General features: G+C 41.9%; 1 protein-coding gene across 1 annotated transcript in view; it reads left to right on the forward strand.

Moving 5' to 3' along the window:
• Positions 1 to 15027, forward strand: part of LOC117364411 (cytochrome P450 2G1-like) — a 128211-nt gene that overhangs the window by 72825 nt on the left and 40359 nt on the right. The window contains exon 6 of the mRNA XM_033953554.1: positions 4056 to 4197. Coding sequence (XP_033809445.1) covers positions 4056 to 4197 — 142 coding nt within the window. The remainder of the gene's footprint in view (positions 1 to 4055; positions 4198 to 15027) is intronic.

The raw sequence follows: 15027 nt of genomic DNA on the forward strand, positions 1-15027 counted from the left end.
TCTGGTCTTGGCCGCTTGTCCCTCCGTCAACTACTGCTGACTTTTCTGCCTTCTCTGTAATCACAGAGGTAGAAATTTTACAACTTCTGTCTTCAGCCATGTCTATATGCCCCTCAGACCCTTTTCCTACCCCTCTACTCGACCCCCATCTCACATACTGTTATCCCTCCCATATACCATATTCTCAATCTATCTCTTTCCACTGCAATTGTCCCTGCTGCCTTCAAACATGCGGTGGTTAAGCCGCTTCTCAAAAAACCCTCACTGGACCCCCCTCCTGTCCATCCAACTATCACCCTGTCTTCCTTCTTCCATTCCTATCCAAGATACTCTAGCGTGCTATTCTCCGTCGCTGCCTGGACTTCCTTTCAACTCGACAGATTCTCAATCCTCTAAAATCTGGTTTTCACCCCAACACTCCACAGAGACTGCCCTCACTAAGGTCTGCAGTGACTTGTTCATGGCCAGATCTAAGGGCTGTTACTCTATCCTTATGCTTCTTGACTTGTCTGCTGCCTTTGATACTATAAATCAAAGCATACTCCTTGATATGCTGTCCTCATTTGGATTCCATGAATCTGTCCTCTCCTGGTTTGCCTCCTACCTTTCCCAATGCACCTTTAGTGTATGTGTTGGTGGGTCCTCTTCTGCTGTTACTAGCTAAGACAGGATTATGTCTTAGGACCTCTTCTCTCTCTACACCTCTTCTCTCAGTTCCCTGATCTCCTCCCATATGCCGATGACTCCCAGATCTACCTCTCTACATCTGAAATTTCACCTAAAGTCCAAGAAAAAGTCTCTGCTTGTTTGGCTGACTTTGCTGCCTGGATGTCCTGCCGTCATCTGAAACTAAATATGTCCAAGACTGAGCTGCTCCTCTTTCCTCCTAAACCCTCTGCTCCTCCTCTTCCTTTCTCCTTTTCCATAAATAATGCTGTCGTTGTTCCAGTCTCCTCTACTCGCAACCTTCGATTCTGACCTCTCATTTTCTACGTATATCCAACAAGCTGCTAAGACCTGTCGCTTCTAGCTCTTCAATATCACCAAAATTTTCCCCTTCATCTCTGAACACACTACCCGGATCCATGTCCATGCTCTCATAACCTCACGCTTAGATTACTGCAATCTACTTCTAACTGGTATCCCACAGTGTTGCCTCTCCCCCTTGCAATTTGTGCAAAACTCTGCTGCACAATTCATCTTCTACCAACCTCACTACACTCATGTCACCCCTCTTCTTAAGTCACTTCACTGGCTCCATATCCGCCATCGCATACAGTTTTATTGCTGACCTACAAGTGTGCTTATTCTGCTGCACCTCAATATCTTTCCTCGCTTCTTTCTCCTTATACACCTCCCAGAGAACTCTGTTCCTCAGATAAGCCACTCTTAGCTTTAGCCTTCTCCTCCACCTCCAATTCCAGCCTTCATTCCTTTCATCTAGCTGACCCTATGCCTGGAATAAATTACCTGAGTTTGTTCATCAAGCTCCTTCCCATCTTGTTGATATAGCTTTCAATCCTTAACCCTATTCCTCTGCCCTCCAACTCAGCCCACTGATTAACCGTTCCCTTTAACTGTATCCATGACATCCTGTTTATCTGTCTTGCATTGCCTGTTTAGATTGTAAGCTCTTTCGAGCAGGGACTTTTTTTCTTACTCTTTGTGACTCCGTGCAGCGCTGCATGCATCTGGTTGTGCTATAGAAATAATTAATAGTAGTACGGTAAGAGACAATACCTGTTCAATAGAGCTTAGCATCTATTTTTAGTGTTTCTCAGCTTCTTCAAGCCAAGTACCCCTAAGTCTAACAAATACCATCCAAGTACCCCTACCGAGTACCCCAACCCCATAATAATAGTACTAATTGTTACGCAATTTCTTCCATCCATTTTTCATATACACACAATATAATCTTATTAATACATAATGGTAACCAAAAAATTTAAAAAACGCAGAAAAAATGTTAATTATCATTTATATTCGGAGTTATTTTCAAAGAGGTCAAGGCAGATGACTTTAAAATATGCAATCTGTAACAACTATAGAAAAATAGACAAAATATAGAGCAAAATCTAGACAGCAGATATAAATTCACAATACTGTCACATTTTGATCACTAAATTGAAAATAAAATTATTTTTCCTACCTTTGTTGTCTGGTGATTTAATGAGTCTCTGATTCTGGCTGTGCATCCAATATTTCTTTCTTTCTGCCTCTTGCATGCTTCATCTCCTCTGGATATCATTCCATAACCAAACCAAAATCTCTCTCTCTCTCTCTCCGTCCCTCCATGAGTCCAGCTTTTCTTCCTCTCTCCTCCATCCCTATTGCCAATATGTCTCCCTCGCTCTCTCTCACTGTCCATCTGTCTTCAGATAACCAGGCATATCTCTGACTCCTTCTACCTCCACATCCAACATATCTCCCTTTCTCATCTCCCGGATCATGTGCAGCATTTTTCACCACTATCCACCAGCCCCATGCTCATTTCTCCTTCTATCACCCCTCTCCAGCACAATGACACATTTCTCCCTCAATCACTATGTGCAACATTCCTCCCCCTTGTATCTCCTTCAATCTGCCCTCTCCACCAACATATTCAATATTTCTCCCTCTCATCCTTCTATTCCCCATGCATCTCTACCTCACTCCTCTCTATGCCCAATTTTCCTTTCCCCATGTGCACCATCTCTCACTCACACACTCATGCCTATCAATTCCCCCTTTTTATTCCCTCCCTTGTGTCCCATGTTCATTCCCCTTCCCTTCCTTCTGTGTTGAATTTGTGCCCCCTCCCCTCCCTACCTTCCAGCTTTGTCCCAAAATTAAGTTGCATGCTGGGGATCCCTGCCTGCCATGCCCACTCGTACCCCCTTCCCCGAAGCTGACCCATCCACAGAAGCTGAAGGTGCTGCCGGGGATCCCTGCCTGCCCCCTGCTGAAACTGCTGCTGGGGATCTCTCCATGCCTGCCTGCCCACCGTACAACCCTCCAGCCCCCACCCTGAAGCTGACCTTGTTACTTTTTTGGAGCCAGACTCACTTCATCCTCCTCCAGCAGCAACTGCGTGTAAGGACGACGCGTGCAGTGATTCACATGCTGCATGTGGCTGACATCGGAGAGAAGTTTCTGGGTCAGCTAAGCAGTATGTGAGTCACTGCCTGCGTTGCTGCTCAGAGTGCTGCTAGGGGAGGGAGGAGCCAGTCCGGCTCCAATGAAGAAACAGGGTCAGCTTCAGGGATGGAGGGTGGTGCAGTGGGTGAGTAGACAGGCAGGCAGGCAGGGATCCCCGGCCATTGCTTTAGAAGCGGGCGGGTGGGCAGAGAGGGATCCCGGCAGTGGCTTCTGCAGCGGGCAAGTGGGCCTGGAGGGATCCCCGGCAGCGGCTTCAGCAGTGAGTAGGCAGCAGGGAGGGATCCCCTGTGTGGGGGCAGCCAGGTCGCGTACCCCCAAGTGGCCCGTGTACCCCCAAGAGTATGCATACCACAAATATAGAATTAATGAATTATTCAGAATATTGTGGGTATGATTAAAATAAAAATGAGTACTGGTAACTCTTTGATGCCTATATTTTAACTAACCAGTAAGACATTGCATTCTGTCCCATCTCATGACTTTTTAATTTCCTAAGGAGTCTCTCATGAGGAACTTTATCAAATGACCTCTGAAAATTAAAATATATTAATCTGTAACAGATTTAGAACAAGGAAACCAAATTATATGAACACCTATCCCCCAGATTCCTACTTTGCTGTAAATATTGGGGATATTCCACTTTTTTTAAGTTCAAAATTGTTTTATTAAATTTTAGAAAATCAAAATGAAACAATCAAAATGAAACATATGGTGCAGACCAGCAAGTACATATGGATATTATACATTACAAAAAATAGCACCATAATACAATTAGTACAATAAGAAAATAAAATAAAATGACAAAATCACTGTGTAACATGGTCAATAAAAGCTAGTGCAGAATCTTTGACATCACTGAATTTTTAATATGATTATTCTTATCTATAAAAATCTGCTTAATTTCACCTTTTTCACAGGAAAAGCAGAACATAGCCTCAGAGTTCAATGATGATAATCTGGTGATGAGCACCTTACACCTGTTTTTCGCAGGGACGACGACTACCAGCATCACTCTTAGATATGGCTTCTTGATCCTCCTGAAATACCCAGAAATTGCAGGTGAAAGCCTTGAGTAAAATGGTGTGGCAGCTATGTTATTCCACTTTTAAAGGTATTATATAGAAATAAAACAAATTTTTATAGGTATCATCAAGCCTATATAATGCATCAAGGTATGTATTGGATCCTCCCTGAGCTCTTAGAACATTACCCAGACTGGCTATATCTTGAGTGGAAAATCATGTCCCCGATGAGACTGTCTCATATGTTAAACATAAAAATACCAAGTTACGCTAAGGAGAATGTGATTTTATTGGACACATGGAAAACAATTAAATTTATTGATAAATTAACAGATGTTCCCATAATGAAGTCTACCTTGCAGGTATTCGGACATTAGACAACGTTATGTCTAATGGAAATCTGCTTGATTTTTCACAACTGCAACAGTCATTTGGAATTTTAAAATCTCAACAATATAGGTGGTTGCAGTTGAAGCAGGCTATTCAGAGTGGGTTCCCTGAATGGAAAAAATGAAAAACATATTTTAGCCTGCAAATCCTTTGCTACCAAACTGATTTAACAGGACATCAGGCTGTTCAGTGGTACAAATTGATTTCTGGATTTTTGAATAAAAAGCCAAAAAATAGTCTTAGAGACATCTGGAGCTTCGAGATAAAACAGTATATTTCTGTGACTCGTTTGCCACGAATTTGGACTTGGAGATTGAAATGTACAGCGTCAGCATCTATGAGACGAACATGGTTATTTTTGTTACATAGGATTTTCTGGACACCAGTTCGATTAAATAAAATAGATAGCTCTAAGTGTAATAAATGCTGGCATTGTCATATTATTATAGGGTCTTTGGATCATCTGTTATATTTTTGTCCGTTTATATTAATATTTTAGAAGTCAATCTGGGAACAAATAAATCTAATTATAGATTCAAATGTTCCATTATCATGTGAGGCTATAATTTGTTGAACAATTTTACATGTGAAACCCACTCTAGATAAATATAAGAGTTGTCTATTTATGATCCTAACAGGTATAGCCATTCAATTGATTACAAATAATTGGAAGAACCATGATATAATAAATTATACCTTTTGGTGGGTGAATGTATGTACTATATATAGATACAAATGAATTAACGCTGAGTGTAGGTATTTTAGTGAGGTTTTTAATAAAATTTGGAGCCCATTGACTAAATTTGTAAAAATATAATAATTTATTTTCATCATATCTTTCCTTTGGTTTAGTTATCTTTACACATCCGCAGGGGGGGGGGGAGGGAGGGGAGTAAATATTGATAGGGATACTTGGGTAACTTTATTTTTCATTTGTATTGTATATTAGGTTATATTGTGCTATTATTATATGCAAGAAAATGAAATTATTGAATGATATTTATGTTACCTATACAGATATTAGTGTAATGTATGTAATACCTATTGTTCTTTCTTTTGTATGACACTGTTTTTGATTAAAAATCAATAAAGAATAAAAAAAAAAAGAAACAAAACATAAAGGAGATAAGGTGATACGTTTTTATTGGACTAAATGCATTTTTTTGATTAGCTTTTGAAGGAAGCCCTTTTTCTTCAGATCAGAAATGAGGAAATGTTGGCAAATATCGTATATAAGTGAAACATAAAAGCATTCCAATGACAGTCTCACAGGAAGAGGGAGTAAGAAAATAACATAAGAATAGCTTTACTGGGTCAGACCAATGGCCCAGTATCCTGTCTTCACGGTGGTCAATCCAGGTCACAAGTACCTGGCAAAAAAACCAAAATAGTAGCAATATTCTATGATACCGATCAAGGGCAAGAGAGAGAGTTGATGGTTCGGGAACCGGTATACCCAGAGGATACCATGCAGGAAAATAGAGGGGAAGATTCACCGGATCACAGGCAAGACTAACAATTTTTAAACATAAACCTATCATTACTCCAATTGATACCCCTTCTGCTAACTGTTTAGCCAACTTTTTCCATACCAAAGTAATATCAATAAGAGCAAACATAACCAATAATACTAGTGCATCTTCACTCAAAGATTTCACGGATAACTTAGATTTAGATGAAGAACAAAAATTAAAAACCAGGTCCCTACATGCCACTTGTTCCAACTTTACCCTACCATCTTTAACAGAAATAAAACAGCTATTTCAAGGTCTAAAACTCAAAGGGTCCATATCAGAATCCTTTCCACCTTTTCTTCTCAAACGTTACTTCTCTATATTTGGTCCAGCTATCCTTCAAATTATACATACAAGTCTGTCCACCTCATCAGTTCCAACGGATTGGAAGCATTCTGTTCTACTTCCCATCATCAAGGATACCAAAACCAGTTTGTCAGATTGCTCCAACTATCGTCCAATTTCGAGTCTTCCATTTTTAGCCAAAATCACTGAAAAAGTAGTATTTCAACAATTATCAGATTTTATTGACAAAACTCAGGTATTACACCCGAATCAAACTGGATTTCGTAAAAATCATTCAACTGAACATTCATTATTAGGCCTGGTTACAACTATTCACTATTTTTTGGATCAACATAAATCTGTTATTCTTATATCTCTTGACTTAGCCGCTGCATTCGATACAATCGATCATTGTCTATTACTCCATCGCCTTTCTTCTATAGGTCTCACAGATCAAGTATACGAATGGTTCCGTTCTTACTTTACAGATAGATCTTCTAATGTTTTCTTTAAAAATTCCTTTTCTAAGCCATATCAAAATAATTATGGAATACCACAAGGGTCCATACTTTCACCATTATTGTTTAATATCTATTTGGCCCCATTATTAACATTATGTCAATCCATAGGCTTCACAGTATATGCCTATGCAGATGATTTCCAACTTCTTCACACCCTTGATCCTAATAGTGTGCAGGACATAACAGAAATTAATTATAAGTTAGCAAAAATTCATGAATGGTTAAACAACAATCAACTTTCCTTAAGTATCAATAAAACCACAACTGTGCTCTTTTCAGGGAAAGAAGGAGTTCAACTTACAAGTCCAATTATAGTTGATAATAAACCCCTCAATCAGACCACTAAAACCAAAATCTTGGGGGTCTTAATAGATAATAATCTCACTTTCCGAGAACATATCAGTGCAATGGTCAAAAACTGTTTTTACAGATTAAGAATGATCCGTTCACTTGCTCCCCTTCTTGATTCATTTTCTCTTAACACACTGATCCACTCGTTAGTTATCTCAAAATTAGATTATTGTAACTCCTTATTAAAAGGGGTTTACCAAAAAGATATAAGGCGTCTTCAACTTGTTCAAAATACTGCAATAAAGATTATTTCAGGTTCAAAAAAGTTCGATCACGTCACACCTTTATTACAAAGTGCTCATTGGTTGCCAATATCTTACAGGATTACTTACAAAATAGCTCTTTTAGTCTTTAAGACATTAAAATCTAATACTCCGGCTTTCATAGATAGGCTCTTGATTCCATACAGTTCATCCAGAGCTCTCAGATCAGCTTCACAATGTACTTTAAATGTTCCCTCTTTAAAAGTTATCGGAACCCGCCGTGCTTCCATTTTTTCTGTTACGGCACCAATGTTATGGAACTCTCTTCCTTTATATTTAAGATTAGAACAAGACTTACAAATATTTAAAAAGAACCTAAAGTGTCTTCTTTTTAAAGAAGCCTTTAATTGACAGATTATAAATACTCTTTCTTCCTGACCTTTTCGGTCTATCATTTTATCCCCTTATCTCCCTAACATGTTTCCCTTTTATGTAATTTTTTAACAAATATTGTATTTCCTCCCCACCTTCCCATTGTTATCAGTTGTCTTCCTGTTTAATGTTGTTACCCAGTTTGTTTAGAAGAATAGTAATTGTATAAGTGAGTCCATTTTAAACTCTATTTTATTTATGTAAAACGCTCTGAAATTGGAAAAGCGTTTAATCAAACAATTTAATAAACTTGAAACTTGAAACTTGAAGACAGACTGAAAGGGACACAAGAGGGAAAAAATGCAAGAAAGGAACAGGCTGCAAACTTAGTGTATGTACACAAACGCAAGGAGCATTAAGAATAAGATGGGTGAATTAGAAGCTGTGGCACAAAAAGATAACGTTGACATCATCGGCATCACGGAAACATGGTGGACTGAGGAAATCGTCTGGGACACTTCTACCAGGATACAAACTATACCGCAGAGACAGAGTGGCTCAAAAAGGTGGGGGCATTGCCATATATGTCAAAGAGAGAATTGAATCTACTGGAGAGAACATGCCATAACCGACGGATAAGTTAGAGTCTCTATGGGTCAAAATTCCAGGAATAAATGGACTGGAAATGAAGATCGGCATCTACTACCGACCCACAGGGCAGTCTGAAGAAATTTATGAAGAAATGATGGATGAGATTAAACAAAACTGCAAGGGAGGCAATGCAGTTGGGATAGACTGGAACCTAGGCACCTCCGGCTGCACTAGGGAGGCCAACTTCCTGGATACTGTAGGCCAGTGGTTCCCAAACCTGTCCTGGAGGACCCCCAGGCCAGTTGGGTTTTCAAGATAGCCCTAATGAATATGCATGACAGAGATTTGCATAAAATGGAGATGCCAGGAATGCAGATCTGCTCCATGCATATTCATTAGGGCTATCCTGAAAACCCGACTGGCCTGGGGGTCCTCCAGGACAGGTTTGGGAACCACTGCTGTAGACGATTGCTTCCTGGAACAACTTGTCAAGGAAAATACAAGAGGAAATGCAATTCTGCACTTAATTCTAAATGGACTACGAGGACCAGCACAAGGTGTAGAAGTAGAAGGGACGCTGGGAAACAGCGATCACAATATGATCCACTTCGACCTAGACGCAGAGGCAAAGCATCGATCCAGAACAACGGCCACGGCACTGAACTTCCGAAAAGGGAATTACGAAGAGATGAGACGCATGGTGGGGAATGAGATTAAGAAGAGGATAAGCACTGTAAAAACGCTAGAGCAAGCTTGGTCACTTTTTAAAGACATGATCACCGAGGCACAAAATCTATATATACTGTGTATCAACAAGGGATCAAAGAGGAAAAAGAACAAAGAGCCAGCGTGGCACACTGTAGAGCAGGAGTGTCCAACCTTTTGACATCACTGGGCTGCATTGGCCGAAAAAAATGTTTCCGGGGCCGCACAAATGTGCAAACGCTGCAGCAAAACAGCTCCTCTGTCATGCATATTCATTAGGAGCCGGCAAGACAGTAAACACCCAGGGATAGCAGAGGAAAACATTGCATTGCCCTCGACCGGGGCCACACAAAATATTTCACAGGGCCATATGCAGCCTTAAGGCCACAGGTTGGACACCCCTGATGTAGAGGTTAAGGAAGCAATCAGAGACAGGAAAACCTTGTTTAAGGAATGGAAAAGGTAAAAAATGGGCAAAAACTGGAATAAGCACAAACAATATAAACGCAGGTGCCATAAGGCGGTAAAAGGGGCCAAAAGAGACTAAGAGGAAAAAATAGCCAAGGAGGCGAAAAACTTCAAACTGTTCTTTCGATATATTAAGGGGAAATGACCCGCAAAGGAAGCGGTGAAACCGTTGGATGACCGTGGAATAAGGGGAGGACAAAGCAATTGCTGACAAACTGAACACATTTTTTGCGTCTGTATTTACCAAAGAGGATATATACAGCATACCAGAACCCATCAGGCTATATGCTGGAAATGAAGACGGGAAACTGACAGGGTTGACAGTCAATCTAGAAGAGGTATGCAGGCAGATAGATAGGCTTAAGAGTGATAAATCCCCGGGACCGGTTGGCATCCATCCAAGGGTCATCAAGAAACTGAAAGGGACTATAGCTGAACTGCTTCAACTAGTAGCCAACCTGTCGATCAAATCGGGAAAGATTCCGGAGAACTGGAAGATGGTGAATGTTACGCCGATCTTCAAAAAAGGTTCGAGGGGGGACCCGGGAAACTACAGACCGATGAGTCTGACCTTGGTACCGGGAAAGATGGTAGAGGCGCTGATAAAGGACCGCATCATTGATCACCTTGACGAACATGGGCTGATGAGGACCAGCCAGCACGGTTTCAGCAAAGGCAGATCTTGTTTGACGAACTTGCTGTACTTCTTCGAGGGAGTAAACAGGCAGATAGACAAGGATGACCCGGTCGACATTGTATATCTGAATTTTCAGAAGGCATTTGACAAGATTACACATGAACGACTACTTCGGAAAATTGCGAGCCATGGAATCGAGGGTGAAATACTCACGTGGATTAAAAACTGGCTGGAGCATAGGAAACAGAGAGTGGGGGTAAATTGACAATACTCGGACTGGAAAAACGTCATCAGTGGGGTGCTGCAGGGCTCAGTGCTTGGACCCGTTTTCTTCAACATCTTTATAAATGATCTGGACATTGGTACGAAGAGTGAGGTGATTAAATTTGTGGATGAAACAAAGTTATTCAGAGTAGTGAAGACACAGGGGAATTGCGAAGATCTGTAGCATGACATAATCATGCTCAAGAAATGGGCATCAACATGGCAGATGAGGATAAGTGTAAAGTGATGCATGTCGGTAACAAAAATCTCATGCATGAATACAGGATGTCCTGGGCGGTACTTGGAGATACCTCCCAGGAAAGAGACTTTGGATTTCTGATCGACAAGTCGATGAAGCCATCCATGCAATGTGTGGTAGTAGCGAAAAGGGTGAACAGAATGCTAGGAATGATAAGAAAAGGGATCACAAACAGATCGGAGAAGGTTATCATGCCGCTGTACCAGGCCATGGTGTGCCCTCACCTGGAGTATTGCATCCAGAACTGGTCCCCGTACATGAAGAAGGACATGGTACTACTCAAAAGGGTCCAGAGAAGAGCAACTAAAATGGTTAAGGGGCTGGAGAAATTGCCGTACAGCTAGAGATTAGAGAAGCTGGGCCTCTTCTCCCTCGAAAAGAGGAGATTGAGAGGGGACATGATCGAAACATTCAAGATACTGAAGAGGATAGACTTAGTTGATAAAGACAGGTTGTTCACACTCTCTAAAGTTGAAAGGGGATAGATTCCGTACGAGCGTAAGGAAGTTCTTCTTCACCCAGAGAGTGGTAGAAAACTGGAATGTTCTTCCGGAGTCTGTCATAGGAGAAAACACCCTCCAGGGATTCAAGGCAAAGTTGGACATGTTCCTGCTCAACTGGAAAGTACGCATGTGAGGCTGGGCTCATTTAAAGCACTAGTCTTTGACCTTGGGGCTGCCGCGGGAGCGGACTGCTGGGCACGATGGACCATTGGTCTGACCCAGCAACGGCAATTCTTATGTTCCCTCATGTGAGGAGGAGAGTATGGGGCAGTGGTTAAAAGCAACAGCCTCAGCACCCTAGGGTTATGGATTCAAATCCACACTTCTCCTTGTGACCCTTGGCAAGTCACTTAATCCCCCTCTCCCCATTGCCCCAGGTATATTAGATAGATTGTGAACCTACCAGGACAGATAGGGAAAAATGCTTGAGTACCTGAATAAACTTATGTAAACCATTCTGAGGTCTCCTGGGAGAATGGTACAGTGTTCCCCCACACATTCATGGTTCGCAAATTGCAGACTCACTCATTAGTGTGTCAAAGAAGCTCTTGATTGATGTAGCCCAACTTTACTAGAGGAAGAGGCGGTCAGAGCAGACCGCGAGTGATTTTCTTCACCCGCTGGTGCTCTAGCTGCCCTCTCCTGTATAGAAAATTGAATAAATAAATAAATATGTCTGTCTCAATAGCGAGTAAGGTGAGTGGTTGTTGTGGATGGGAGACAGAGATATATGGATGGATGATAGGATGGTGACAAAGCAGTTTAAATTCATATTTAATATGAAAGAAAGGCAAGTTTTTGTTAAGTCTTTTCTGGTGGGTGTCAAAATATTTTATTTTGATTGCAAAAATCTTACGTTCGTGAATTGTCTTAAAATTTCCTTTTAATATTCTCACCATGAAATCATTGATGCAGTATTCTCTTTTTCTGAAGTGGTATATATAATTTCTGAAGTAGTATGTATAATTCAGTGAAAAAAGTGTAAAGAAGGGTGCTACAATGGTGAAACAAGCAGATGCTAAAAACTAGGATCTTTTTACACAGATACCGTTTCCTTGAAAATAAGACCTACCCCAAAAATAAGCCCTAGCATGATTTTCGGGGTAGGTCTTAATATATACCCCTGAAAATAAGCCCTAGTCGCCAGTGGGAGCAGCGCTTCCCCCGCGATCCTTCCATCTCTCCCACCCATCCGAACCCCCAACTGTGAGACCAAAATACAGTACCTCATAACAAACCGCATCGTCAGCAGCACAGGCCCCATCATGTCTTTATCATGCCTGGGCGTTCCTCTGCCATGTTGCTGATGATGCCCGGGTGTGAGAAAGCTGTGATGGGGCCTGTGCTTATGACGATGCAGTTTGTTATAAGGTACTGTATTTTGGTCTCGTGGTTGGGGTTCGGATGGGTGGGAAAGATGAAAGGGTCAGCAGGGAGATGGGATGCACGGTGGGAGTGTTGTCGGCCTGCTGTCATGGGCCTACATCCAATGAGAGACCACACACTACATATACTGTTGTTAATCAATAAGTATATTTATTAATAAATCAATAGCTTACGAGAACAAGACTTTACAGCATATGGCGCTTGAGTATACCTGGATGTCTGTCCTCCTTTCACAATCACCAAGGCTGTCTCTTATATAATTCTTGACAGCCTGAGGTCACGTTGGCACATATCATACTGTTAATTTTTATTGGTCACTTACAAACGTCATTACATTTATCAGTTTATTAATTGGTCCACAATATCTGTGTCATACCATACGCGTGTCCTGTTTACCAAAATAACTATCTTTTCCCAGCATATGTAGTTTTAATTATCATGTCAGCAATTTCAAGCCATCAGCCAGTAAAAGCCTGCCCATCACAGGATATTCTTGCAAAATAATGTATTTTTATATTCTTGGTCAAGGCATGTTCTCATCCTTCTTAGATTCACTTCCCTGGCATTACAGCAGATGTGACACCAGTTGCCATGTAAAAGAATAAGTTTCGTTTCACTCACTCATTTTTAGGATAAGTTTCGCTTGGCTTGCTGATTTCAGCAAGCATAGATTGTGCAAAGGCTTGACAGTTTTAGTCAGAGCATTTTCAGCTATCTTAGGCCTTTAGTTGTGTTTATTGGCTTAATATATGCTAGGAGATTTTCAGGGGAGGCTCTTCACCTGTCACCTGTACAGGACTCTTGCTCTCTCTCTCTCTCTCCCTTCTCATCCCCCTCTTCGAACCCTAAGAAGGGTTCAAAATTACAAAGTCAAGATGTTATCGAAGGTCATGATGGTGTTGATCACGGAGTATAGGCATAGGGCTCGAATATTTGAAATTGAGCCTGATAAACTATTAAAAGTACAAATGACTAACCCAACCCAAGTTAAACTATAAGGACAATTGTTACAGTATGACTCAGAAATCATAAGAAATCAAATAATTATTTCAATAAAGAAATCTCACAAAAACATATGCCATAAGTGGAAAATAGGTGGAAAATATATGTGAATAAACATTTAAAGATACCTTGCTTTTATAGCTTCATCCTGTTATGAGTGTACTATAGCAAAAAGGGATAAAAGGATAAATTAACAACTTAGATTATTTCCATGCCCTTCCAAAATAGCTGGGATCAGTTCAGACTCGGTTGGGTCCAAAAGTTATCAGGTTATGCTTATAGGCCAAAGTGGAAGCACAGGTAACCACATCAGATCTAGCTATCATGGTCTGTAGTGCATTTCTTAGGATCAGAAGAGGTGAATGGTGGGGTCACGTGATGGCTGGTTCCTGAGCGGACGTCCTTGCACGGAGCTCCGCTCTGACTTCCCCGATTTCTCCCCATAACGGCGCATTCATGACGGGACTTTAATTTTTTTTTTGCTTCGCGGCCGTTGGACAGTGTCGGGGCTCGGTGGTGTATTCGGGGAAGCGCGGCCTGCCTTCTTTTGTGGCGGGGCATGCCGCCAAAAGTTTTGCGGTCGGCAAAAGTCAGCGGGAGCCCGGCGCGCAAGATGGCGGAGACCCAGACTGATGCTTCGGCGGCCCATTCTCCTGATGATGTGCTGCAGGTCTCCATGAGGCATCTCTTGCAGTTGCTGGACGATAAACTAGCCAAACTGCATGCCTTTATGGATGACCTTAAGGATTTCCTGGTGGGGCAAGTGGCACAGCTGCAGCAAGTAGAGGAGAGACTGTCGACCCAGGAAGATCGTGCAGGGGTGGCTAATGGAAGGCTTGATTCTCTGGAGGCCCGTGTTTGCCAATTGGAAGAGAAGTTGGAGGACCAGGAAAACAGGGCTCGTCGAAAGAACCTTCGGCTTATTGGAATCCCGGAGAGTGTTAAAGATTCTGAGCTCCTGCATTTGGTTGAGCAGTGGTTGCCCAAGGAATTAGGCCTGCCGGATACTGAGGGCCCTGTGGTGGTGGAGCGTGTTCATCACGTGGGGCAATGCCGAGACTCTGACAGTAATGGCAGACCCCGAGCTGTGCTGGCCCATTTTCACAACTATGCTGTCAAGGCTCGCTTGCTCGACCTCTTTAAGAAGTCTCACCATCTGATCTATGAGGGCGCTAAGCTACTGATTTTTCAAGACTTTTCTACCAAAGTGGCAGAACAACGGAGAACTTTCACGCCTTACTGCTCTCAACTGGTTTCCCGAGGAATTCGATTTGCCTTCCTCTACCCGGCTAAGGTGCGCTTGACCTATGAGAACCACACCTTTACGGTGTCCAAGGCAGAAGAGCTGAAGCGCTTCGTTGAGAGCCTCCCTGCCCAGTAATGTGACTGACTACCCTGGCTGATATTTCCTGTCGG

Source organism: Geotrypetes seraphini, chromosome 8 (genome assembly GCF_902459505.1).
Source record: "Geotrypetes seraphini chromosome 8, aGeoSer1.1, whole genome shotgun sequence".
Classification (NCBI taxonomy): Eukaryota; Metazoa; Chordata; class Amphibia; order Gymnophiona; family Dermophiidae; genus Geotrypetes; species Geotrypetes seraphini.